The sequence below is a fragment of the Anas acuta genome, chromosome 1, assembly GCF_963932015.1.
Source record: "Anas acuta chromosome 1, bAnaAcu1.1, whole genome shotgun sequence".
NCBI lineage: Eukaryota > Metazoa > Chordata > Aves > Anseriformes > Anatidae > Anas > Anas acuta.
In genome coordinates, this window is record NC_088979.1 from 142,447,867 (window position 1) to 142,473,740 (window position 25,874).

Below are 25,874 nucleotides of genomic sequence, written 5' to 3' on the forward strand. Positions count from 1 at the left end.
TCCCCTTGGTTTTTAAAGACCTGATGTTAAAATCTGGCACTATTTAAACTTAAAACTATTTTCCACATCCAAGCAGCTGTAGCCTGAGGCCACAGGAGTTCTCCTCCCAGTGCAATCAGGTACAGCTCCCTGCATCACCTGTGCAGGCCAAATCTGGCACTTGCAGACATTTGTTACATCTACCTACCAAAAATAACTTTGATTAAGCCCCTGGAACCCCACGCTGTCTCCAGGAGAAGTAAGGACCCATTTCTTCAGTCCTGCCATTGAGGGGACAAGCACAAGTCTCTGCTAATTACCAGCTGGCCTCTCTTTGTTCGAGTTTTGCCCTAACACTGCCACAGCCCAGCACCCTGTTTGCAAGCTGCACAGACATTTCACATCTTCAGACTGAAGTACTTGGGCCGTAGTGGCTTTTGCTCTAGAAGGCACAATCATCCATGCCAGTAGTTCCAAAACCGTGGTTTGTAAATCCACGGCAAGAGCTCTGCAGCACCAGACTGCTTCCAAGTTTAAACCGCAAGCCCAAAACAAATTGAGGATTTAGGTAGCTGCCTGCAGTCCAGAAAGTTTGGGAACCAAGGAGCTTAAGAGAATGAGCCCATCATTCCCTAATGGTAATCTCTCCACCCTTCTGCTCCGCTGCCACAGCTGCAAAGGGAAATTACAGCTCGCTGCAATCCCTTCTTTTGCGCAAGGGATGGGATCCAGGTCATATACCCATAAAATACCACAAACAGAGCAAATAGATACCAAAAGCTGACTGCAGCAGCCACAGTACAAATAGCTACCAATTGGTCCCGTCCCCACTGCAGAGCTAGGCTGCACGCTGTCACATCGTGCTGGGAATGTGTCCTGGGCAAGCTGGGGAAAGTCATCCAACACCCTCACCTCCTCGTTTAGTTGGATGCCTTTGTTCAGGCTGCTGGAAATAGTATTCCTCAGCTACATGGTTCAAAATAAACTTTTTCATCATTAACTCCTAATTCACTAAGAACAAAACAAACAAACAAACAAACAAACAACAAAAATAAAAAAACTCCAGAGCAGCCAGTACCATTTCCACACAACCTTCCTGCTAGCCCTTTGCTATTGTTACCACCATCTCTGTCAGCAAACAGGAGCACCTTTGCTTTGCTTCCACCCTTTCCACGGGGAGACCACTGCCCACGCCTGCTTATAAAGCCTGGAGTTAAAGCCACCAGAGCTCGGAGCTTTGGCCATTTTGCTCCCAGTGTTTGCAGTTTTCATAGCTCTCTCTTTCCTGGCCTTGAAATGTAATCAGCCATTAGGAGGCAGATGTTTAGTGAGGAGTTTAAGGGTCTCAGCAGACAGCCAGCAGGCTTATTCTACAGTCAGGGCTGCGTATCAAGTTGCATTTGCACTCAACTTTCTAAAAAAAAGTCTTTATTCTTTGAAAAAAGACCACTTTTCTTGGCAAGCTTGAATGAAAAGCTTCCTTCCAACAAGGCTAGGGGAACTACAAAAAAGTAATTTTACTTTTTCTACATATGTTGTTAGCAGCTCCCTCACTGAAATAGCTTGCTGAGCTGCAGCAGGCTTTGGGCCACTGCTCTGATGCCTTGAGCGTTGTACTGCAGCACTTCAGCGCACTCTGACTTTGGGTTAATAATGCTATCTTGCTTGAAATTGCACCCCATGGACACACAACTATCTTCTACTAATCTCTTGTTGAATTTGGGAAGGCTGCAGCAAAGCCCAGACCACTGGCAACACAGCCCAGCGAGTCCATCCTCTTTAAAGCAGAAAGGGTAAAGAGGACAAATTTACAATTCTATCTCATTCATTATTTTGGAAAGAGAGATGCAGAAGCCAAAAACTTCTTTTCATCTTCTGCCTTGAAAGAACTTGGGGTTAAGAAAGCGTTTCTCCCTGATGCACCTGAAAGCTTAGAGAATAGATTTCAGTAATATCTAGGCTAGTCATATCACAAAAAGGAAGAGCTGTTTTGCTTTCTCTTTCAGGAATCGCAAGAATGACATTTGAAAGAAGTTGCAGTGCACGAGCCAAGCACTCAGCTATCAGGCTATGCCAAAACTGCAGCTTTGCACTTGACCTCCACTCCGCATGCCTCACCTCTGGGAACCAGTGTTACAATGCTATTTACATAATCACAGTGTTTCCCTAACACAACTCCCTGGCTGCTTTTCCCTGTGCTCCATCAAGATGTGTCGGTATTGGATAGGGAGGTAAAGGTCGTGTCAAGGATAGCTCTTGGCTTGCCAGTAGAGGGAGAGGATAAAAGATCCAGATTTTGGAGGGTGGAGAGGATTAATGCTCACTATCTCGTTTACCCTTTAAAAAAAATACACAGCAAAACAATCCCCAGTGAAAACAAAAACAAGTAAACCCTTACATTATACCAAATGATTGGAAGACAACAATACTCATTTATCTAACTTCAGGGGGCACTCTGAAAACTGAGTCAAAAACATGTTTTTGACTCAAATCAGTGGATATTCTGTATCTGTCTCAAGGACTATTACAAACGTACTGCACACTCAGCTGCTATCCACCTGCACAGAATATTATTTAAACACAATCTGATAAACTATATATTTTATTTTTTTGGCTCATACTACTAGCTGACAATAAAAACTTCCAGTTTTCAGTGAGTCCACAACCAAGGACCTGGGTGGGAATGATGAGCAGGGATGGGGAGGCATTTCAGAAGTGCAGCTGTTTCATATTGAACCCCGTCGTCAGGTAGCAGAGGCAGCACAAATCAAACGGAGGAAGAAAGGGGTAAGCATCCACGCACAGAAGCAGAAGGGAGGGGAGAAGCAGCCTAATCAAAACTAACAGCAGGATTTCTGCTCACACTTCAAACCGAGAGCAGCTAAAGCCCTTCATTTCTGGTTCTTGAAAGCAAACCCCTGGAGTCTGTGTGGAGAAGTGCTCCACAAAGAACTGACAGCCCTTTGAATTCAGCCACTTGCAGCAGAACTAGCCTCCTTCCGCCTCCCCCAACATTTTTCCATTCTCAGTCCTTTATTCACTGGTATTACTATTACACGCTTACTGACCTTTTCATTTATACGACAAACCCGAGCATTCACTTCTGGAGCCTGAGGTTCATTATCCATACTTATTTTAGGCAACTACCCATCCTACATTCTTTTCAATTTCAAGCTCTCTGGTTCTTGAGATGTTGCTTGAACCATATCTCTCGAGAAGTCTAGGTATTCAGCATCTTTTCTCCTTTTTGTTTGAAATTATGCATACCTCTTGGCTTCATATGGCTCATCTTAGTTGGACCAAACACTTCTCCTCTCCCCAGCCAAACATTTTTCCCTGAAGCACGTTTTACTATTTTAGCATCACAGAAACAACTTGGGAACCCAAATAATTTGGGCAAGCATCCAGTAAAACTTAGAGGAACCTCTAAAAAGCCTGGACAACCCCTTGAAAGTCATCAGGAAACTGGAAGTTGCTTTGTTATGCACTCTGGTGCATTGCAACAGTCCCACCATACAGGAAACAGTAGTAGGGGGGTAAAACCTCAGAGCATGCCCAGCACTAACTAAAGCTTCCCAAAATTTGTAGCAGAATATCACAGAAAGAAAAGCCAGATTTTCCAAAGTGTGCTGGCATACTTCAGTGTGGACAGGCTTTGTGCAAGCAACTTCTGCCAGCACAGCTACCCTTTGCCAACTGCAGTCTTAAGTGTCTTGAAAAGAAGCACCAGCACCCTTGTCAGAAAATATTTCCAGCAGGACTGTGAAGGGATGCCTCTATCTCCACTCAGTTCCAAGCCAGCATTAAAACTTGAGCCTTTAAGTGCTAAAAAGCTATCAGTGCTTAAACCAGAACATACCTCATCACACAGGGGAAAAAGAAAAGCTCACTAAATTTCCATATGCTGCTAAAAGTTCAAAACGAAAGCAGCACGAGTGTTTTCTGCAAGATGTATTGCTTTCTGATGGTATTTTTTCAGAAGATAGGATTAGTTTCATGCTGTCTTGCAGCGTGATCAAGGGCTATGTAAGGATGATAATTAAGTGAATTCTATTGCTAGCTGTCGCCAGTGATAAATACAATGCATAATTAAACAAGCGGCACCTAGACTGCCTGGAGGAAACAATTATTTAGTGCTTTCATTAGGACAGACTCATTTCTCTCACATTTTTTTTTCATTATGTACTTGTGTTTAACAAATCTGCTGAAAACGAGCAGCTTCATATTAACTCTCGTGGTGGGGGCAGACCCCTGTGTGTCACCGGACGAGTGCCCACCTTGCGAGTACAGGAGGATCTGCATCTCCAGCAGCACACAGGTGAAAACCTGGACCAGGTTCTCCAGACCCAGCAGCTCGAAGACCTCCCGCAGCGGGTAGTCAGAGAGCGGCAGCTCGTTGGGCCCAGGTCGCTGGCAAATGATGGGCTCGTAAACCCCATAAAACTTCAGTGACCTGCCTGGGGGAGGCAGGGGCACCTCGTACAGGATGTTGTGGATGTAGCTCTCCAGGGGCAGCGGCGGTGGCTGCTGGGAGGTGACCGCCTTGTAGAGCTGGACCAGGAACTTCTTGCAGGCTTGCATGAAGGGCAGAGGGGTGATGAGGCATATGCATTTGGAGACGTACAGCGTGTCCCTGCTGATGTCGTAGGAGTTGTACCGCTGGAGCTTGGCGAGGGAAGTGGCGTCACCCTCGTCGATGCTGCTGGCCAGGGAGTCCATGCTGCAGGAGGACGAGGCGCAGACGCTGCTGTATTGCTCCGCGTTGTGCATCTGGTACAGCGTCTGCATGGCTGTGCAGATCTGCTTGCTTGTGACCTCCTCGTAGAACGTGAGCACAAACCCGTACGTACGAGAGCCATCTTCTCTGGTGATTATGAACGAATGCAGCTGCGGATCTCTGTTATCGGCCTGCGTCCTGAAAGACAGCCCTTTGGGCATACACAGCTGAGGAAAAGAGAAAAGAAACAGATAAGGTTATCTTAGCTATGATTTTATTTTGTTACTTTTGCTTTAACGGGTACATTCTTGTTTTCCATTGCATCATAACAAGCTGTTTGCCATTACACACAATCCTGAAAAAAACATCCATGAAAAAAAAATAAATTTTGATTTATCACTCAGCAAAATATTTTGCAGTGATTGTAACACTTGTGGGTGTTTCTTTGGGACATAGCCTTGGTGATAACTTGAGGCATTTTTCCAGGCATTCCTCAGGAATTCTATCAGCCATCTAATACAAAATAACATGTATCCAGCAAAACATGTTTGTACATCAGCATGAAACTCCTCATGTTCTGACCAAACCAGTGTGATTACAAACAAAGAATAAAAGCTTTCTTTGTGTCTTCTATCTGAAGGAAAGCAAAAGAAAAAAAAGAAAAAAAAAGGAGAGGCAATAGGGAGACCCGTCAAAGCGCTCCTGCTGTTCCAACTTGCTCTTCCACTCAACTGAGTGCCTCCCCTAATGTCTTATCCTGACCAGGAGTAATTTCTTCTGATGGCAGAAAAGGTCAAGAGAAGTAATAACGTGTGTTCTACCACATCCCACCCTAAACTTCATCTGTGCACCTTGCACAGACCACTCAACAGCCTGATAAAGCTGCTACCAGCCCAGCTGGCATTCAGACAGGTGGTCCAGACCCACCTCACAGCATGCTAGCAAACCCTTAAGTCATCTAGGACAGCTCCCATGTATTGTCCTAAAAGTTAATGTAAAGGGTAATAAGTGGCCCGGGGTTGGTAGGATTTAATTCTATTGATGGCTTTGCTGACATAAGCCATGTAATTGCAGCTTGAACCACTTTTAACAACATCCACATTTTCATACAAAAAGCTTATAGTTTTTACTGAGGCGTTAACAGCAGTACTAAAATCCTCCAATAAAGAAGTAAAAACCCTTTGTTTTACACTTTATTTATTCTGCACAATAAATACCTCAACTCCATTTTTCGGCAGACTTGCTTAATAAAATTCTATTTCTAGAACGTGGACTTCCAGCAGTGTCTATAGCCTTATCAAATCCGATCAGTCTGAAATCACAGGTTTGGATCTCAGCTCTATCGGGCAAATTTTCTTCGCTTTACAAAAAAAAAGTAAAATACTTGGGTAAGAAAATTATATGTACGGGTGCGTTGCAGAATTGATAAGCACCAGGAAAGTTCACACTAACTGAAACAATTTCGGATGGCTGGGTTAAATAAATTTTCTTTGAGTCTTAAATATGATTCCCTCCTCCCTTATATGCCCACTGCATAGTCACAAATGGACCCATCTATTAAGTTTCCACTGTAGCCCAGCATGTGCAGAATATCAGTATTTTAAGTCCCTGGCTGCAAACCCTGGCAAAGAGACTGCTGGGTTCGACCTCCAACAAGGCATAGGAAAAGGCAGAGGAAAAAACAAGATGTGAGAGCACTGCGGCAGGGAAATGACCAAGAGCCTCTGAAGCTGCTAAGATCAATGGGAAGGGCCAATGATCATTTTCAAGTGATGCAGTGAGCTCCATGTTTGCAGTTCATGCATGAAAACGTTTATCTTAGTGCCTTGGACATCAGTGACTCCATCACGTCTATATTTGCCACATGGACCACAGGAGACCATTGGGGAAAAGCTAACTTTGGAGGTGCTGGGGGTTTGAAAGCTCTGTGTCCTGGTAAAGCTGGCTGATGGGTACTAAAAAGGCAGTCAGTCATCTTTACTGCATCTGTGTACAGCCACAGAAAACTATCCAAGATTACTGATCAAAGGATAAGACCTTGGTTTTCAGAGCACTTTACTATTTACAAGAATATTTAAACATATCTACCAGTGGGAAAATGTGGAATTAAATCATAAGTGCAATAAGGCTTATAATCAACACAGTTTGTAAAAACAAAAGGAAGCTGCACAAAGCAGGACAAAAAGACGTCAATTAATCAATACCCCCATCTCTAGAAGTGGTGAGGAGATGCCTTTTTTTTTTTCTTTTCTTTTTTCCCCAAACACAGGTGCAGGACACACACACTGTAATCCCTCCCTCCAGCTGGCCTTCACCAGATTCAGATGTTTCTAAACCAAAGGCTCCCCCTGGTCCACTGCCATCAGCGTGGGTTCACATATTCTTCCTTAGATTCTCTATTTCATGTTTTGAGCCCCTCTATATTTTTCACTCTCACAGCGTGCTGTGGCAGTAAGTATTGCATCTATGCTTATTGCTGTGTGGGTGAGGGTTGCTTTTCTTTTTAAAACCCACTCCTTCAAATTATGCTGAGTAGCCTTTATTTTATTTCAGTACGTGAAATCCTAAATGGACGATGCTTCCTTGGACTCTAGGAATATATGCAATTATTTACATACCTTGATGAACCAGAGGACTAAAATTGGGAGTATTATTTCCTAAAAAAAAGATCACTTTCCTCTACAGAGACATTCAGCTTGGGATGACAGATGACTTGCAGAATGGCTACAGAAGATAGTATGTGACATTAGGCAGGGACAATCACTGAAAGCAGTGGGGGGAAGAAATATTTCCCTATTAAACAGAACTCTGCATACTTTGAAAGGGAGAGAAAACATGACTTGTAGGCAGAGTGATTTCTCAGGACTTCAGGGGGTTACTTTTAAAGCGACACGATGGTTTCAGAAGGCAATTGAAATTCCCTAGGCATCCAACAGTGCTGAGTTCTCACAAGTTAACCTTCAAGGATTTATGCATTTTCTTCTCTGAGGAAAATTGCTTCTGGAAACTCACATAAAGCAAACACATAGGCAGAACTAATACGGCAAGGCAAGATCAGAAAGGCCAATAATTGCCTCAAGGGACTCTGTGGAGGTGGATATTACTTTAAATGATGTTTCAGATCAAAACAATAAAGAAGTTTTCCAAAAGATGATTTAAAAGACCATTAAATACTGCTGCTGTTAGTAAATGCTTTTTTTTTTTTTCTTTCCTCCAAAGACATTACAAATGAAAGATGTGTTCTTCAGCTATTTGATTTCAGCTGAATGCAGCTCGTTCAATTATTTTATTTTAATAGGTCTCTTGCTGGTTTGGGTATTCCATTTTTGTCTGATAATATGATCACAATTCATGAATACTAGACGTTTTCAAACGTAATGTGGGGGACAGATAATGCAGCAATTCCAGTTATTGCCTCTTTCTGCCATATTCCTGCTGCACACCCCCATCACTCCGCCTCTTCTGAACACCCCTAATTCAGAGGCAGAACTAAAAAGCAGAAGTAGCCTCTGCAGTTGAGTTATTATCATCTTAACAGTGCTTGTCAAGCATCGTTCTGATTCCTTTGTGCCTATTATATACACAAAGTAATGTGGAGACCAACCCAAATATTGCACCATCTCCATCAGTGCACATTTGGAAGCAGAGAACAGAAATTCCCAGCTGTCAGCGGGCAGAGTGACTGATACTGGCATCAGGCTCATCTCTGCCTTTCTGTGCGTGACTGCAGTGCCACACTGTCAGCTCTCAGTGTCATTGCTACCTCCAGCTCCTGTGTTTTCATGTTGAATATTTGGCACAATGCTAAAAAATAAGATAAATCCAGCAGTAAGGGAGATGATCTTTGGAGATTTCCAGACCTTCACGATTGCAGGAAGATTTCAAACTGTGAACTAAATGTAATTCAGGCTGTATTTTCAAAAGCCATTTATTTATTTATTTATTTATTTATTTTTAATGTGTTCCCCATGTCTCCATCAGCCTGAGGGCCATGAGATTCTCCTGATCTCATCTCTGCATCATAAGCAGAGGTTAGTTCTGATTTACTCGTATGCAGTCCTACCTTCCTCAAGTGTGAGGCACATCTGAACTAGATTAGGGGGAAGGGGCTCCTTAATTTTCTAATTTTGAGTTAGACCCAATAGGCAGTTTTGAAGATAGCTAGAATCGGTAATACTGCTTTAATGATATTATTACAATTGTTTACTTTTAAATCACAAAACAAATGGCATTTTCTATGCTAGAAAGCTTATCTTAAACAACAATAGTCTGTTGTCTCTGTCAGGAATCATTCATAATAAACACTCTGGTGATTTTGGCAACATCCTGTGAATATCAACTTTTTGGGAAAGTTTCCAGTGGTCTTTTAATTCTCAATGCCCCTGTATAAATTTCCAGAAGCTGAAATTTTCCTTGCCCAGTCATGAGACTTAGCCACACCGTCAGACTTGCAAATTCAGCTGAGAAGAAAGAGAGATACAGAGGACGCGCTGTTGTAGAGGTACCATTAAAAGTGATCACCTAGCAAAAGCTGTGGTTTAGGCAAGTTCAACCTTCTGAGTAAAGAGACCTTGTGACACGCAGCATCAAGATTTTTGTTGTACTCAAAAATTTCACATAAATATTAGTCTCTCAGGAATTCCTGGATTTGCCTCCTTCCCACCTGATGTGTATCCTGGGTGACTGCAACCGCCTCAGTCAGCCACTGAGACAGTGGTTAGACTCGTTTCATCACATAGTATATTTAATTAGAAGCAGCCAGGTAAATACAGCATCTTATTTTTGTTTTGCTTGAAAGCACTGTGTATTTTCACAATATCTCCTCCTCTGCAGCAGTTCAACCAGCATGCATATTTGGTGCATTTAGTCCCAGCAAAAGCTCCCTGTGCACCATATCACGAGCACTGGTTGTAAACAACCCAGGAATCATTTTAGACTAGAAGTTGGTAGGAAACAACAGCTCTAGAAGGGAATTTCTTTACCTACCATGTTGACTGCATCCTGGTCAAAGGGGTTCCACTCAATGTTCTGAGGATAATGGGCCAAAACCTTGGACTTGAAGGTTCTTCTTAAGGGACTCTGGTCAAAATTCTCTCCTGCAACAAGTGAAAAAATAACGTCATAACAGTGAGCCTTCTGAGAGAGCTGTCCTGGGCAGCCTTCATTCACTTCATTATTTATTTATTTATTTAGGTGAAATCTGACATGCATTTTCCCAACAGATGTACCACTTCTGAAAGAGAATCAAAGATGCATACTCAGCCTAACCTTAACCTTCTTCCCTTAAAATCTTAGCACAGTTGCAATGCAGCTTCCAGCTGAGTATTTTCTGCATGAAAATTTATCATTAAGAGAAAAAATACTGACGGAGTTTTATGGAAAAAGACCCTGTAATCAACTGGATCTCCATAATCCCCATATTTCTCTGTAGTTTCAATAGTGAGATAGGGCTTTACTTAGATGCTGAAAGAGCTCTATCTCAAGTTTGTAAGAAATGGTCAATAAAAAGTACAAGCACCTCTCAGTTATTACAAATTATTTAAGGATTCGTTACAGATTATGTTTTATATCCCAAGTTCTGCACAAAGATTAAACTTTTATTTATTCTATGTCAGATTTCAAGGACAGATGTTTTCCATGCAGAGAAGAATGAAATTAGACTTCAAGCAGAAACACATCCAGTTATCAGCATACAACGAGTGTATTTCAAAGGGATATTGCCAGTGGAGTTTCTGTCATTGGAAATTCTACAGTATGCAACACAGTGATCAAAAGAGGAAGTACTTAAAAATTGGTGAATTTTACTAAAATATACTGCCTTGTAGTAGGTTACTAATTTAAGGCTTCTTGCTTTAAAGACTAACAGGTGGGACTTTCCTCTTCAGTTCCTTTTTCATATGAGAGGAGAAAGGGATGAAGGCCCTAAATTCAAAATGTTAAAGGTGTCCAAAGCTTACTCTGCACTCAGAGGCTGACTTTGAGACTTCTTAGTGTTACTTAGATACTTTAAAAATATATTGTTACTGAAATAGAATTTAATTTATTTAAAAATATAAATGTTTTAATCTCTTCTTTTTTAAAGTATAAAGAGAAATATATTTTTTCTTAGAGGAGAAATTATTTTGGATGAAAAACCATTTGATTACTTGGCAAGCTGTAAAAGCAAGCCCCTGTTCCTGCAGAAACGAGTCCCTAACCTCACTAACCCTTCTCTCAAGGCAAAGTGGACTGTGGGAGTGTAATTTGTGCCTGTTGAGCTCCATATGACAACACAACATTTACACAGCTAACAGCCTCTAAATGATGTTGCAAAATTCATAGCTGAGCAGTTACCCTAAGGTTACTGAGGCCCCAGGCATTTAACACATGCCCTTTGCTCCTTGCAAATCACAGGCTACACAATCATTTGGCTCACAGTGGACTATTTTATTACTTTTTATACAGGAAACCTATGAATCAGTATTAGTACATGGAAATTTCTGTACAAACTGATACTTGCAAACAGAGCTTCTCAGGCTTTCCCTTGCAGAGCTTAGGATCTGCAATAATTGAAGGGAACGTGTAAGAGAAATACACAGTTGCAATTCACAAGGCAATATTTAGCCTGGCAAAGTTTTAGGAGGGTTGTAAACCAGTTGCTGCATAAAATACTGCCTTTAAAAACCCCACTACATGGATTTTTTTTTTTTTTTTCCAGAGTGGGGAAATAAAAACAGTTAATGAGATTAATGAGTGCATAGAAACCCTTAACACATCCCGAATGCAGAAGGCAGAGCCCCCACTGCAGCGGCACATTCTCTTTGCTGCCCCGCCACAGCAGCATTATTTGCATGCAGACAGGTGGAGGAAGAGGAGGCAAAGGTCGGGGATTTCTTACAACAAAACCAGCCTTCTGCTGGGTCACATGTGGTCGGGCAGAAACTCCTCGAGATGTGTGACTCAGCTGTGCCGGGGCTACACCTTGCCCTGCTGTAAAAGCTGCCTTGCCAGGTGAGCTCCAGAGCTAGCTCTGTCTCCAGCTCGGCTTCACTGCATGCAAAGAATGGGTTTTGAATCTTTCCCTTTCAAAGACAAAGATTTTAAGGACATGGGTATTATTACACATTGCTCATTTTTAATGTGACTTAGGGCATGTTTCTGCATTTTTTTTTTTCTCTAGTGCTGTTTCACTTTATTTTGGTGGATAAATGTAGGGGAAAAAATAAGCTTCTACAAGGATATTTAGTGCCTGGGAGGAGAAAAGTTCCAAAATGATGCGGTGCTGTGTGTTTCCTGGGGCAGGAGAAACTGCAAATGGAAAGATGTGAGGAGCTCTGGCGGGGGATCCAGCCTGCTTCTCAAATTGCTCAAGGCAACCCCAAAAATCCAGCAAAAGTGCATGCATCATAGAAATGAAGAAAAACAGAGGTTTCAGCTAAATTGGGTCATCTCAAAAAAACACATCAGTGTTTAGCTCACTAGTTCATCATATTTTTCAAGCAGGACAAGGCTTGCTGCTACCTTCTGTGGCATTCTAGAGCATAAACTTTGCAAAGATCCTGCTGTTACAAGGCCATATGAATCAACTAGACAAAAAACAGGGTATTTCTCAATTATATGTCAGTAGAATAACCTCTTATTTTGGTCCAGAAGTTCTTTGCTGAGGCACTAAAGTAAAAGATACAATGCTATCTACCGATTTCTGAAGTTGCATAGATAAAAACCCCAACAAGGAAAGCCAGCAAAAATTCTGTGTCCAGTTATGCACCTAAACATATTTGGCAACATTTTTCTTCATAGTATCAAAGAGTAATGAAAGTGCTTGCTTATCCAAATAAATATGCATGAGGTTATTTCCTAATTAGATCTTCAATCTTCCTCGCATCTGACACTGTTTATCTTACAGCTGTGAATTAGCAGCAAGGCAGGCATTTGATGCTAAATTCATTTGGGTGCTTCTGCTGAAACTTTGAAGAGCACATAGACAACTTGGTCAAGATCTCCGCTGTTAACAGAGAGTGACCGCTGCAGCCCATGTTTCTTTAAAGGTTCCCTTTCTGATGATTAAAAATGTTAGTGAAGTAACCTGACTGTTTGGACAACCTGTGAGGTTCAGAGACAGTTCACAGGCTGAACCCATTGCAGGTTCTAGGTGGATACACAATTGTACAGGTGTTACGGAAACACCTTTTGCTTGAATAACAAGCCACAGTCAAGAACCAGCTGGATAATTAATCAATTATTAGCACCTGACTGCAAATGGAAGTCCAGTAGCATTGCCCAGTAAGGACATCACTTACTGTTCCTAATACTTGTGCTCCTACAGAGATAACAGAGAAACTGGGGCAGGCTCTGCCCAGGCTCCCTGCTTGTGGGGCACGCCCAGGAGGCCCCGCTTCCAGCACACCAATGTCTTGTGGCATCTTGGGGACACAGCTCTGTGCCCTGAGACCCAGTGTAACACCAAACCACCTGGCTGTCACCTAAATGGGTTCCATATGTGCACAGGAACAGAGCACTGGGGTCTTGGTTTGGTGGGTCTCTACAAGTTGGGCGATGAGGCCTGTGTTGGAGGAGAGGGCAGCTGCTGCATGGTGCCTGATGCCACCTCACATTTAAGTGTCCTCTGACAGGAGACCAGCACTGGTGGGCTGTGGAAGCACATCAGATCGCTCAGAGAGCTTTGCAGGGTAAACCTGGAAGGCTCCTGCACTAGAAAACACTCTCTTCTCCCAGTCCGGTGACTCATCGACCAATCCCAACAGATAAAGCTGTACTTATTTCCACATTACACCAAAAATTACATCACCAGGGAACTGAGAGTGGGGAAGCCCTTGACCTTTTTCTGTTCTTGTTATTGAACATCCTTTGTCTCATTTTCCCTATAAACCTCTCTGCCTATCTGACAGGCAGTACTCTAGTATCATCTGGAGCAATTGGAAAAGAACAAGTTGCATTTGCCAGTAAGCCACGGTAAATGTGATAAACTGAGGGTTTCAGTCAGGTTTTGGAGATAACCAATAATTTATATGCTGCTGCAAATACTTGTACCATTGTTTAGATGTCAGACATGTCTAAAATATTCTGTTTGCGAAGCATAAACGTTATTTTAAAAAATCTGGCTTTCCAAAACCAGCAGTAACAGTCTTCTAGTAGGCTGACAACGTGGATTCATTTTACCCAACAAAGTAAATGGCACAAATAACTTACCTTTGTAGAGTCTCGGGGTTTGCATTTTGCTACTACAGATTATTTTTTTAAATTTAAATAAATGATCAAATACACACAAAGAACGATTTTCTCAATCATTGAACACAAGACAGAAAAGAAGACCCAACAGAGCACACCAGAGGGAATCAATCGGTTATTAGTTCCAAGGGACACGACACTGCACCCTCCATACAAAGCTGCCCCCGGGAAGCCAGACAGGGTAAACTTTCAAAGGAGACAGATAATTTTGGACAGAAACAGTAGAAGGGTTTGACAGAAAGCGGCCCGCATGTCAGAGTGAAGTGCCGTCGTGTGGCCAGACCACCAGACAGCACCCGGCTCTCACCCACATGAGATGAGAGGCGTGGACCACACTGACAAGGGGCTGGAGGAGACCCACAGGGAGGAAAACCTTCTTGGCAAACATGAAAGGGACCTGGACTGAAGGGTACATTATAGGATCTACTGTCACCTTGCTCAGTTCTGAACCGAGGAGGCACATGTAGCAAATAACTTTTTTTTTTTTAGCTGCTACTGTAGGCAAACAGTGAATTTTCATTAAATCTACTACACTCTTAAATGCTTGCTTGCTAGCTTCCAAAAGAGGATTAGCAAGGTACATTAAAAATGAAGCAAGTATCAAATGTAAATTGAATCCATATTCTAAAATATTAATGGCCAGATAACAGTACTGTTAGTACTGACAGTAACACCGTATTTGATGTGTGGGACACATTCATGTGAACAGCACATCTCATAGGGTAAGCTCCCTTCCAGAGGCAAGTTAGAAAATTGGCTTTGAGTCGAATTCTTTCAATTTCTGTGTATTTTCAAAAAAACCCCATTCAAGTATTTTTCAAAATTGTGTGAAATGTGTCAGGCTTAAGTTCAGCTTCAAGTGGATACCACATCTTATGCAATGGTACTTTAAGAAAGCTTGTGCTTTCCCTTAAAGGCAGTAATTTCTATAGGGCATTTAGTTTCAAAATAAAAGTAAATGCTGAAGCAATGGATGCTAATGTCATTTCAAAGTGAGAAGATTTCTCAAAATTAGAAAATAAGCATCTTTATGTTTCGGGTGAAGGATGAAATTACTAGGGAAATGCAGCTGCAGTTGTGAGGTTGTCAGTCATGATAGCTTTCATATGAGTGATCATATTTAAAAATTTAGTGATGTTAAGGTTTCAAATAGATCTGCATTAATTATCACAGCTACAGAGGCATACAAAAATACATACTAAATAGGCAAAGGCATCCTCTACCCACACCCTCTGGTCCAGGGAATGCCAACTATCTGCTGGTCCTTACAGGCTCTGGAACGTAGACAGGAATGTTTGTGACTACCAAAATAAAAATATCTTTTATTCCTTTAGAGGAACATACTGGGAACATGAATGTGCACAGTTCTGTGGATCATGGCCACAACCTCTTTGATAGCTATTTCTAATTAAAAGTGTTCAGCACATCCAGCTATGTTATTTCCCTGCAGGCTGAACTTTGTTAAGCTTATTGGATAACTGTGTGAGCCTGCATGAGAAGCTAGAAATATACAGCATGCAAGTGGGGACAACACAGAGACAGGAATAATGCCTGGCTGTTGATTGTTGGGTTCAGGAACTGGTTACTTTGAGCAGCACACAAATTGAGCTCTGCTGCACCTTTACGCCAAAGCAGCAGTAGTTAGCTACTCAGTATTCAAGGACATGAACTCAAAGAGGCATCATCTCCTACCACATGTTCTCATAATCTTATGGTGGAAGAGGGAAATGATATGAAGGGGGGGACTGGGACAGGGCAGAATAAACAGTTTTTGTTCCAAAATTTTGAAGTCTGAGTTTGTTCAGCAGTAAAATGTTGTCTGTAAGATGGTGGTGGCTTTACCTATCTATTTGGGAGTTATGGTGTGAGCAGGGACTAACCTACCTAGTAAAACTCCTGCATGTCAGTATTTAGAGGAATTGACTGATATTTAAGCTTGAAGGCATAGCAGGTTGTGTCCTCTATCTGCAAAGCTGTGTGTATGTGTACAGACCTCTCTAACACTGGTATTTATCTCAAGAATCCAAAAGATGCTTCCTTCAGGATTCAGGAACCTCTGAGTCCCTGTAGCAGAAATTGGTGGATCTGGACCTTCCAGTGTCCTTTGTCTACAAATGTAGACAACTAAGTCTAGCTGGATTTCTTGCTAGGTATCCTCTAATACAGTCTCACACAAGATTTTTTGGTCTTTATGAAGCACCCACAAGATCTAGCCTATTGTATATCCACTAATATACCTGACACCACCAGTGGCGTTTCCTTGGAGAAGGGAAGTACATCTGCCAAGAGAGCTTCAAGGAAAAGAATAAAATTTACCAGATATTGATTTAAGTGAGGTAGAAGAGTGAAAAAATCCAAGGCTTTGGTTTCTAAACTCTGACACTTAATTTGATTCAAGGGGAACTGGAAGATGGAAATAAAGAGACACAGAGGGCCTAATTATTGATTTGTCCTTAACCTCTGTTTACCTGAGGCTTTGTTTGCAGTATCTGAGCTCTTGCCATGGAGATCTGCTTCTAGCCATTTGTACAAGACTACACAACATAACAAACAGAAATAAAAAAAGCATGTATGAACAACATGAAAAGATATACAAATGTACTGGGGAAAGGGAGGGGGGGAAAAAAAGGTGAAAGGAACTGTTGAACACATTGACAGACACTGTAGAAATGCTTGTCAAAATTAGTAACAAGATTAAATTCTAAGTACTTCAAACAGCATGCTGCCATATAGTTTCCCTATTACAAAATCTGCTTTGTTCATATATTAAGCCATTCCAAAGCCTGGGAAAAAATGTTATTTAACCATCGCTGAACTAAAACCAAGAAGCTTTTGTTAGTATAATACTGTTAGCTATGTTGTACTGGATGTTATTTTCAGGACTTTTTAAAGTTACTTATTACAAGACAGAAATGATGAATAGAACTATTAGGGTGGTTTGTAGGTGAAGTTTTGAAGAAGTGAGCTCTACGTTTATAACTTGGATGAACAATTTTAATCTCTTCCAGTAACAGATCCACCAAAAAGTGCTCATAATGACAAATGGAAAACTGCCCTTCTACCACATCTAACGGAGGTTTCTCACAACCGTTTTGCTCATCTCCTGCAGAAAAACAAGAATCTTTTCACAGACACCATAGCGTTCCTTCGTCAAGCTAAGTCCCATTCCTAGACTGCACAGAGGCAATATGCAATCCTCCTCAACTTAAATTTATTTTTTTTATAATCCTGGAGCATATATTAAAGCTGCAATACCATTGACCTCTCTGCTCATTCCATTTCTAGGTGTAAATTCAGAGTGATTTCCGCTGCTGCCTCACACTTGAGCTGTTAATCCAGGCACAAGTTCAAAGGACCCAGATAACTCTGTCAAGCCTGTATTTTCTGGAAAGACAGCCCTCTGCAGAGGGCATGGGAAAAAAATAAATTAAAAAATCAATAAATAGATTTGTATTTCAGGACTTTTTTTTGTTTCTTTAGGAGACACCTGAAGATAACCCACATTCACATCTGCAGGATGATGTTTTTCCACTCCAAGTGTCTTAAGCCATTCTGTTCCACTTTTGAGCTGTTTGGACCAAAAAGTTACATAAATATTTAAATTAAAGGAAATAAAACCAGCAATTGCCTACTGATTTTCTGGAAACACACTGTCAGAGCATGTTTTTAGGATCTTGGCACAAGAAAGCACAAGAAGCACATCTAGATTTTGACACAGGGTCACAAATCAGTTTCTGCCACAAGCAAGACTCCAAGCTCTCCTGGTTAACAGCCCAAAGCCAAAGCACAGAGCTACAGACACCACTGCACAGTCTCACTATTTATACAACCAGAAGCAAAACGGACCATGACTATTGCCACAAAACAGTTACACTTCGAATAGGCTTAATATTTCAGTGACTTTTTTGAAAAGGAGATCTCTTCATCTGAGAGTCATTGCACAAATCTAAATAAAGAGAAAAAAGGGTAATACCCAGCAGCAGTATCCCACCATCCCTTCGGTCTGGCCTTGATTAAGATCCTTACTATCTGCCTACAGAGTAACATTAGACAGCACCAGGCTGTCGGCTTCTTAAAATAGCCCCGGCCCCAGCTGCCAGCAGAGCAGAGACATCCTGCACCACCAGAGAACTGGGAGAATTACACATTTTGCATGAATTACAGTTTGCAGAAAATTGCATCATAATCTGTCAAATCCAAAACGTCACGGTTTATATTATGTCAGCTGAGGGGATTTTGGGGTGCAGTTAAATAAACACATGTGGGGGCACAGCACTCCTACAAAACTACCTCGGTGTCTGCTCCCAATAGCTGGAGCTGATTAGCAGAAAACAGCAGACCCAGGTATAACATTGGACCTATACTCCTAAATACAGTTAGCTAAGTCTCAGGCCTTTATTTTAGATCCTCTTTGTCTGTCCTGTTTATATAACAGCTAGAGGCAGATTTACTTTTTTTTTTTTTTTTTTTCATTTTTATGCTCAAATTGGCTGTTCATTTTAAATACTTGATATGGAGCGAACAGCCATTTGTACTGATCAAGAAAGCAATCTGAGCAATAATTTAAAGTTCATTTAAGTTTCACACATCATCATTCTTAAAATGCCTGCGAGCTTTTTGGTTAGTTACAGAGCAAGTAAGTAATGCACGCAACCATAGGAAACCAAAGGGTTTCACAGAACAGCCTGCATTGGAAGGGACCCACAAGGATCGTCGAGTCCAGCTCCTGCAATGCATCCCTCACTTCCAGGAGAATGCTCATGATGGGCAAAAGATGCTCAAGCAAGAGCAAGAGACCAGCTCGGGTCTCTAAACACAAGAGGATGTCAAAGCCAGGCCTGTGAGGGGATTCCTGGCTTTGCAGGCACAGAAACATCTGCTCACTGGCTTGGGCCAAGGAAAAGGCATTTCAGATGCCATCACATCCTCTGAGAAGTTTGGATAGCCCCCTGCTCAGCACGACCCTCATTTCCCACTCCTCATTTCACATGTTTGTGAACATGTCCTCCATGGACTGAATGCAGGGTGAGGAAACCAGTCACGCCTTTTACACAGGCCTCCCTTCGTGCTTGCACCTTCCTCTCATTTACAAGGGCAGGATCAAGTTCGAACATAACCAATTTCTGTGTAAAACACGACAACGCATTCTCAGATTGGTTTAGGAAGCACAAATGCACAAAACCCACTTTCAGTTCAAAAGAATCTAAAAGCAGATTTTGTCCTCTGCTCCGCCGGGACAGAGGCAGCACAGGGCCTTGGCTCAAGGTCTGCTTTGTTTCACCTGGTATTTCTGGAGACAAGAAAAGGGAAAAACACAACCCAAATTTGTCATCTTAAAAATCCCTCTACCATTACTGTTGAGGTTTGTGTGCAAGAATGTGGGAAAAGAAGGGGAATTTTCCAGTAAATTTTGCTTTGGGGATTTTTTAGTACAAGTCATGTTTGTTTTATCTTATTTTTAATTACAGCACACTGGATTAACTTCTAAATCAGGCTGTATTAAGAGAGGTTTAAGATTTTCTTTTAAAATTACATGATCACCCACCAGTATTTGTCCCCCAATTACCCAGCAGGGTACAAATTTCAGGTGATTTCTCACCTGAAGTCAGCAGCAGTTTCACAAAAGCTGTATTTACACAGCAGCAGAGGGTGAATACCTGCACAATAACACCTTCTGCCACAGTAATTAAGCTCGGCTTGCAAATCAGTACAAGAAAAGAAAGAAGCTTAATTTGTCGTGCACCGCTTTCAGCACTAATCGACATTGACAGAAGCGGAGCACCACGATGCCCGTCCTGCAGCTCCTACAGTCAGCTCTAGCTCTGCACTAGTTGGGTTTTTGCTTTTCAGCACCTTTCTTCTTTCCATCTTTCTTTTTTTTCCATCTCACCTTCTTTCTTTCTCACCTCCATCTCATCTTCTTTCCATCTTTCTTTTTTTCCATCTCACACAGCACAAGGCCATAGCACCATTACACTGGGATACATGCATTGCTGTTTTAAAGGAACTCTTAACTTCTGACGTCACCCAAAGCCATCCCTTGACGTGCTAAGCCACAAAAAAAAGACCCAAAGCACATGGTTCCTTATCTTATTTTTTCCAGTTGGCCACGCAGAACCCAGCCCATGAAACCCGGGCTTTCACATCCATCCCTGCAGTGCAGCCTGTGCTGGTCAGAAGGAAGTTACCCCTGGCTTCTGGACAGGATTTGTCTGCTTCAGTTTGTTCCTTTCTCCCATACTTCTGAGACACCTGGAGGTGTCTCTGAAAGTCCATCCCTGCTTTCTTGGTATGCTGAGTGACTTTTCCTCAAGACCTTTACAAGCAACAGGTTGCAGCAAGGCAATGCTTGTCTGTCAAAGGCCACAGCTACCAAGCTTTAGGAAAGCTTAGTTATCTGTGTTTTTGATGGGAAAGGGGTCCAGCAGAGAAATATCTTTGCTTCTTGTAATCAGGACAGCTCTTTCACTGGCACGAAGTAGAAACACTCCCTTGTGTAGCACAAACTGGCCTTGTTTAGGGGTTTTGAGAAACTGCTGTTTAAGCTGCTGCCAATAGATAATTGTCCTTACACCAGTTTCCTAGAGCCTGTCCTCCATCAGTTCTCAACAACTGAATCTTTTTAGAAAGAGACAAAGACTTTCCACATCCTGAAAAGTCACAAGCACCCGCAGGCAAGGCATGAAGTTATCAGAGCTCTTGGATGGAGGAGTGGTGAGCAGGAATGAAGATGTGGGCAGACGAGGATCTGCTGCCCATGCAGCCATACGGGTCTTTTGCAGCTGATACTTCTATTTAAGAGCTGCCCCAAAAGCTATCACAATTTGGAGAATGCTCTCAGCTGTATTACAGTAATTGGAGATGAGCGTATTGCTGCAGATGCTTCCACTGTGAGCAAAACTGCCAGCGAAGGCACAAAATATTTATAACAAGATGCTGCGTGACACAGTTCTTATCATCTCCTAGAAAAAGCAACAGTGGAGTTCCGTCAACTAAAAATGTTAAAACACTGTTAAGAGGAACAAATAAATCAGTCTGAAGGAAAGATAAGTCCTTGCAACTATTAAAGATAAAGCCTTGCAACTATGTAGTTTAAATGCCTCTTCTGCCACAGACATCTTTGCAAAACCTTACATGTCTTGGTCAAAACCACCTGCACTTGGAAACTGTTTGAAGATCAGGCTGCTGCCAGGGAGTTTACACAAAAGGGATCATTAAAAAGCTATCGGTGCACAGGAATCCCACATCTAAGCCACATGAAAAATATTCTGTGCCTTAAGTAAACCATGTCTAGTTAGGTGGAGATTCCCCCACCCCACCCTGAACTCTCTGTTTCAGACAAAGCACAAACAATCGGCTTCATGCCTTATAACTGCTGACCACTTCGTGGCCAGGTTTCAACCTCACTGAAAACACAGAAAGCTGAAAGCAGGACTCAGTCACCAAACCACAATACAGTGTCAGGATTCACATCCACAGGTATGGACAAATATTGTTAGTTTCTGGATCCAAACTCGATGCCAGACAGGAAACTCAAAGCACTGCCACTTTTCTACCATGCCTCTAGATTTAGTTCATGCCCCGACAAAGAGGTGCTCAGAAACCAAATCCTTTGGCCTCTCTTAATGCCTTGGGAGGCACAGATGCCAAATAGATGCCAAAGCATCCTTGTAAAGCTGGATCTCCTCTGAGAAGGACAAAAGAAAAACTGTGTATGGGTTCACCTCACAAAAGCCCCTGCACCTCAGACCCTTCCTTACCTTGTCCCACCCCTTCTCCCAGACACCTGGAATACCTGGAGGTGACTGTAGGTTCGTTCCTAACCTTCATGCCCCAAAATACTGCTTCAAGGCTTCTAGCCAATTTGATCTCCAGTATGTTTTGGGGTAGCTTGCTTTCCCCAAAACACAGCTTTAAACTTTAAACCTTCCATTATCATCAGGAAAGCCTCTTAAGGCATGAAGGTAGAGTAGAGAGGCAAAGGAGTCCATGCAAATGCCACTATATTATAACAATATCTCTCCTTTGCTGAAGCCCAATGATGAAAAATAGTGTCCCCCTCTCCCCTCAGATATCCACTGCTACTTCAGTGTAAATGCCTCTGTAGAACAGTAGACACCAATGTAAAACCAGCCCACATTTCCGAGATTTTTCTACTTTTTACCTTTATGAAGGTAAAACAACCATGGAGAGCCACAAAAGGGAACAGAGAACATTTCCCGGCCTAAAAAAGGGTTGAAAAGCACCAGTGGGGCTCTGAAAGAGGAGCCGGAGAGATGCACAAAAAGGAGAGTAAGAAAGAGAGGTCCAGTTTCAACCATGAGCATGTTGTGCCTGCTATTTTAGTGCTTTCCCAGATTGAAGCAGCAGAGAACAGAGATCTAAGTAATCCTAAATTTACCTGGCATTAAGCAAGGATTTCCTCTTTACCACTGACCTTTTAGTACCTGGGTCCCAGGCTGATCGGCACACTAAAAGCACACAGGCAGAAGGCATGTAACTGCTGCCCTCTCATTTTTTAAAGAGTGTGAGCCATCAGCAACTTGAGAGAGGCTGATTCAAAACCAAAGCATGCAGAGCCACTGCAGGCAGACACCAGAGCCCTCCTGGCCACTGCACACATCTCAGGCAGAAACAATAGGAGTCATGCTCCAATATTTTACACTTTCCTCTCGCATAAAGGGGAATTTTGTGGCATTAAATAGAATGCTTTGTGTAATGCAGCGAGCCATGCTGTGCTGTGTTGGAGGGCTCAGTAACTGTTTCAGCACACATTAGAGATGGAGTATTTCATACGAGCAGATCAGGACTGGATTAGGCATGGACTGCATCAGGGCTGAGAACATCTCAGTGACCATGGTCTCTGTGAGGGTACTGATGTCTGGGAGGTGTTCCACAAACACAGGGAAGTGCATACAGAAGAAAACCAAATTAACCAAACGTACGGGTACAGCAACGTGACTCTGAAAACAAAGGTGGCACTCCCTGGTGTGACAACGTGGGACAGATAAACCTGAGCGTCCAGTTACAGAAAACAGGAGCATAATCATTTCACAGAGAGGAAGATGCTGTTATTCCTTTGATCAAAGCAGGAGAGAGCTGTTTACGGTGCATAAGGACGGGTTGCAAGAGTCCCCCCACTCACTCTCCCTGTAACACGTACGCCTGCCAACTGAAGAGCATCACTCTACCTATAATGTATTCACAGCCACAGGCTTGGGCACGCTCCCTCCCTCCCTGAGAGAGGGCTGGCAGGAATGCTCTGTTACAGGTTCAAAGGCTGACCCTGTGCTCTTCCCATCTCCACAGAACAGCCTGAGCAACGGCAGAGAAGGTCCTAAAGCCTGGACCCAGCTGCCTTGCAATTCTTCAGAGCATCATGAGCTCCTGCATTGCTCCCACGGGGCTGGAGCTCCCATTTCAAATACGCACACAACAGATTAAAGAGACGCAGGCATTTGCATATCTCTCCAGGGTCTGACAGGTTTCTGGTGATTAATTCTGCAACACACAAATATACCAAAACCATCCCTGACGGGTACCTCCTCCATGCAAAGGTTATCAGGCATGTGTGTACTGGATTACATATTTACATTAAGGAAATAACTCTCTTTTTTGAGGGGGGGGGGGGGGAGAATACTTACATACGAAGCACACACAAGGGGAAAGGCCCAACCTATAAATATTTGTGACAGCGAGTGATGCAGATCTCAGCAGTGACACAGCTGTGAGGGTAGCTGAGCCACAAGTATTCCTGCATATCTGTTTATAGAGGGCTTGCGCTGTTACTATCAGCCTGAAGAAACACCTTCTTGAAAAGGGATGTAAGATGATTCACTAATATTGGATTACCACGGGCTGCAATGAATATTTTAAGGACTTCACACGCATACAGAGAATCAGTCCAGCGGGGCGGTTCTCCAAGTCGTCACAAAAAGAGGTGGTGCAGGTGGGGAACATAATCCCCCTCCCAAACCAAAAGCAGTAGCCATGTACACAAGATTAAAAGAATCTGAGCACTTACATACCTCTTATAGAGACAAATTCAAAGGTCATGAAAGAATTACAGAACATTCACCTTTCTAGCTAAGATTATTCATAAGCCAAAACAACAAAGCATCAGAAATACACTCTTGCCTCTGAAAAAGGCTGCTTTGTTAAAGTAGGACTCCATCCTGGGTTTTGCAAGGTTTAGTCTGTATTTATACTGATATGACAGCCTGAATATGCATTTTATACTGGTATGACAGCCAGAAATACGTAACTTCAACCTGAATCTGTAGTTTGTGGCATCAGAGAATCCATCTATAAACAGCCTGAGGAATCAGATATTTTAAGTCAGCTATAAAATCAGCACAGTAGCAGTTCTGGTGGGGCTTCTGGTTAACCCCTTCCCAAACTAAACCTTTTCCAAAGGCAAGAAAACGTCCTTCTGCTGCCTGCCCCAGAGCCCTGGGCTGTCTGGTGCCTGTGTCCAGGCACTGCCATAGCCCTCTCCTTTCCCACTCCCTCTGCCAGAGCATAGGCTAGTGCTCGGCCCAGCTCTTTCTGGGTCACTAATGCTTCCCCTGGCACAGCAAGGGCAGAGGGGCCCTTGTGAGAACCCTACAGTGGCACCATCCCACAGCGCCTGCCCACCCGTCTCATTGATTTCTCTACAGAGGTGACAGCTTCTGGCACAGCCCGCAGGGCAGCTGACTCGATGGCAGCAGAACCAAGCCCCGCACAGGCCCAGCTCCTCCTCTGGTCTGAAGTGCAGCTCCCCTACCCAAATATATACCCAACTGATAAAGCACAGACTGATATGGCTCTGTAGCAGTCACCCCGCTGACACCGTGACAGAGGTTTGCACTTAGGCAAATGACAAGTGCTTCATCTCCCTGAACTGTCAGGGCATGCCGAGGACGCCATGCAACCAACATTGCCTACAACAACTGATGTTTCCTACCACCTTGGGGATTTTGCTTTGACACAAGGTTGTGATTAAATGCATGTTCAATCTGTAGAAGTAAAAGTACTTACTGCAACACATGTAGGCTGTGTACGTACAAAGCCTGAAATCCAAGCATGGTCCTTAAGATGGAGAAGGGAGTGGAACTGGGTTAAAGTTTCCAAAAAAACCCTTCTTCTCAAAGATAAATTGGCACTTCCCTGACAGCTGGAGCAGCCCTGCACTTTGTGCAGGATGCCCTGATGCAGACCAGGCAGTGTGCTGGCTCAGCTCCTGCAGGACCAGCCTGGGAGTGCCTGCAGGGTGACCCGTGCTAGTGGAAGAAGGGCTTTCCAGCTGGGATGTCATGCACATGGGCTCAACAGCATTTCAGCCTTCTTTTACCTAGTGCATCCTACACAGCCTCAGCTCTAGGACATCAGTGTACCTTTCTAGTTTATATGGCAGACATTTTCCTGTATTCAAAACACCATTTGTTGCTTCCTCTCCCATCCTCTCACAGTCTCAAAAAGGTCACCAAATGCAAAAATCCCACTTCAGTAGACAATTGTGACATTGAGGGGTTTTTACAAGGGGAGGAAAAAATAAAAGGATATATAGAGAAAAACAACCACTCACCAAACCAAGAAGGAATTTGTCTAACATTACATGTGCAAGGTCCAAAAGAGCATCAGAAATTGTGAATCCCTTCCATGCTCATCAGCAACACAGGACCTGTTCGAACAGATCTGCAGAGAGCCTCACTGCTCCCTCCTGAAACCCAGCCTGTACCACCGAGGCAGGAGTGAATTTGTTCCAGCATCCCTTCAGCTGCCATCTGTGCTCCCACAGGAAGGGGGCTCAAACTTGTCAAATGGCTTGAATTAAAAAGCAAAAGGGCAGGCCTGCATCAGAAGTGGCAAGGGGTGGCGATTTCAGGGTAGTAGCCTGAAGTTAGTGGCCGCCAGCAGAGCAGATGGCGTATGATTAAAAATGAGAAACAGGCTCCCAGAGTCCAAT

The 25,874-nt window shown here is 42.9% G+C and overlaps 1 protein-coding gene across 6 annotated transcripts in view; it reads right to left on the reverse strand.

The window, feature by feature from the left end:
- DENND5B (DENN domain containing 5B) overlaps positions 1–25,874 on the reverse strand; it is a 109,146-nt gene that overhangs the window by 49,222 nt on the left and 34,050 nt on the right. For 4 of the 6 annotated variants that reach the window (XM_068661942.1, XM_068661961.1, XM_068661969.1 and 1 more), the window contains exons 2-4: positions 16,393–16,458; positions 9,683–9,792; positions 4,257–4,923 (exon numbers count right to left, since the gene is read on the reverse strand). In XM_068661942.1, the coding sequence (XP_068518043.1) occupies positions 4,257–4,923; positions 9,683–9,792; positions 16,393–16,458 (843 nt within the window). The remainder of the gene's footprint in view (positions 1–4,256; positions 4,924–9,682; positions 9,793–16,392; positions 16,459–25,874) is intronic. The other 2 variants (XM_068661952.1, XM_068661988.1) reach the window with 1 other exon arrangement.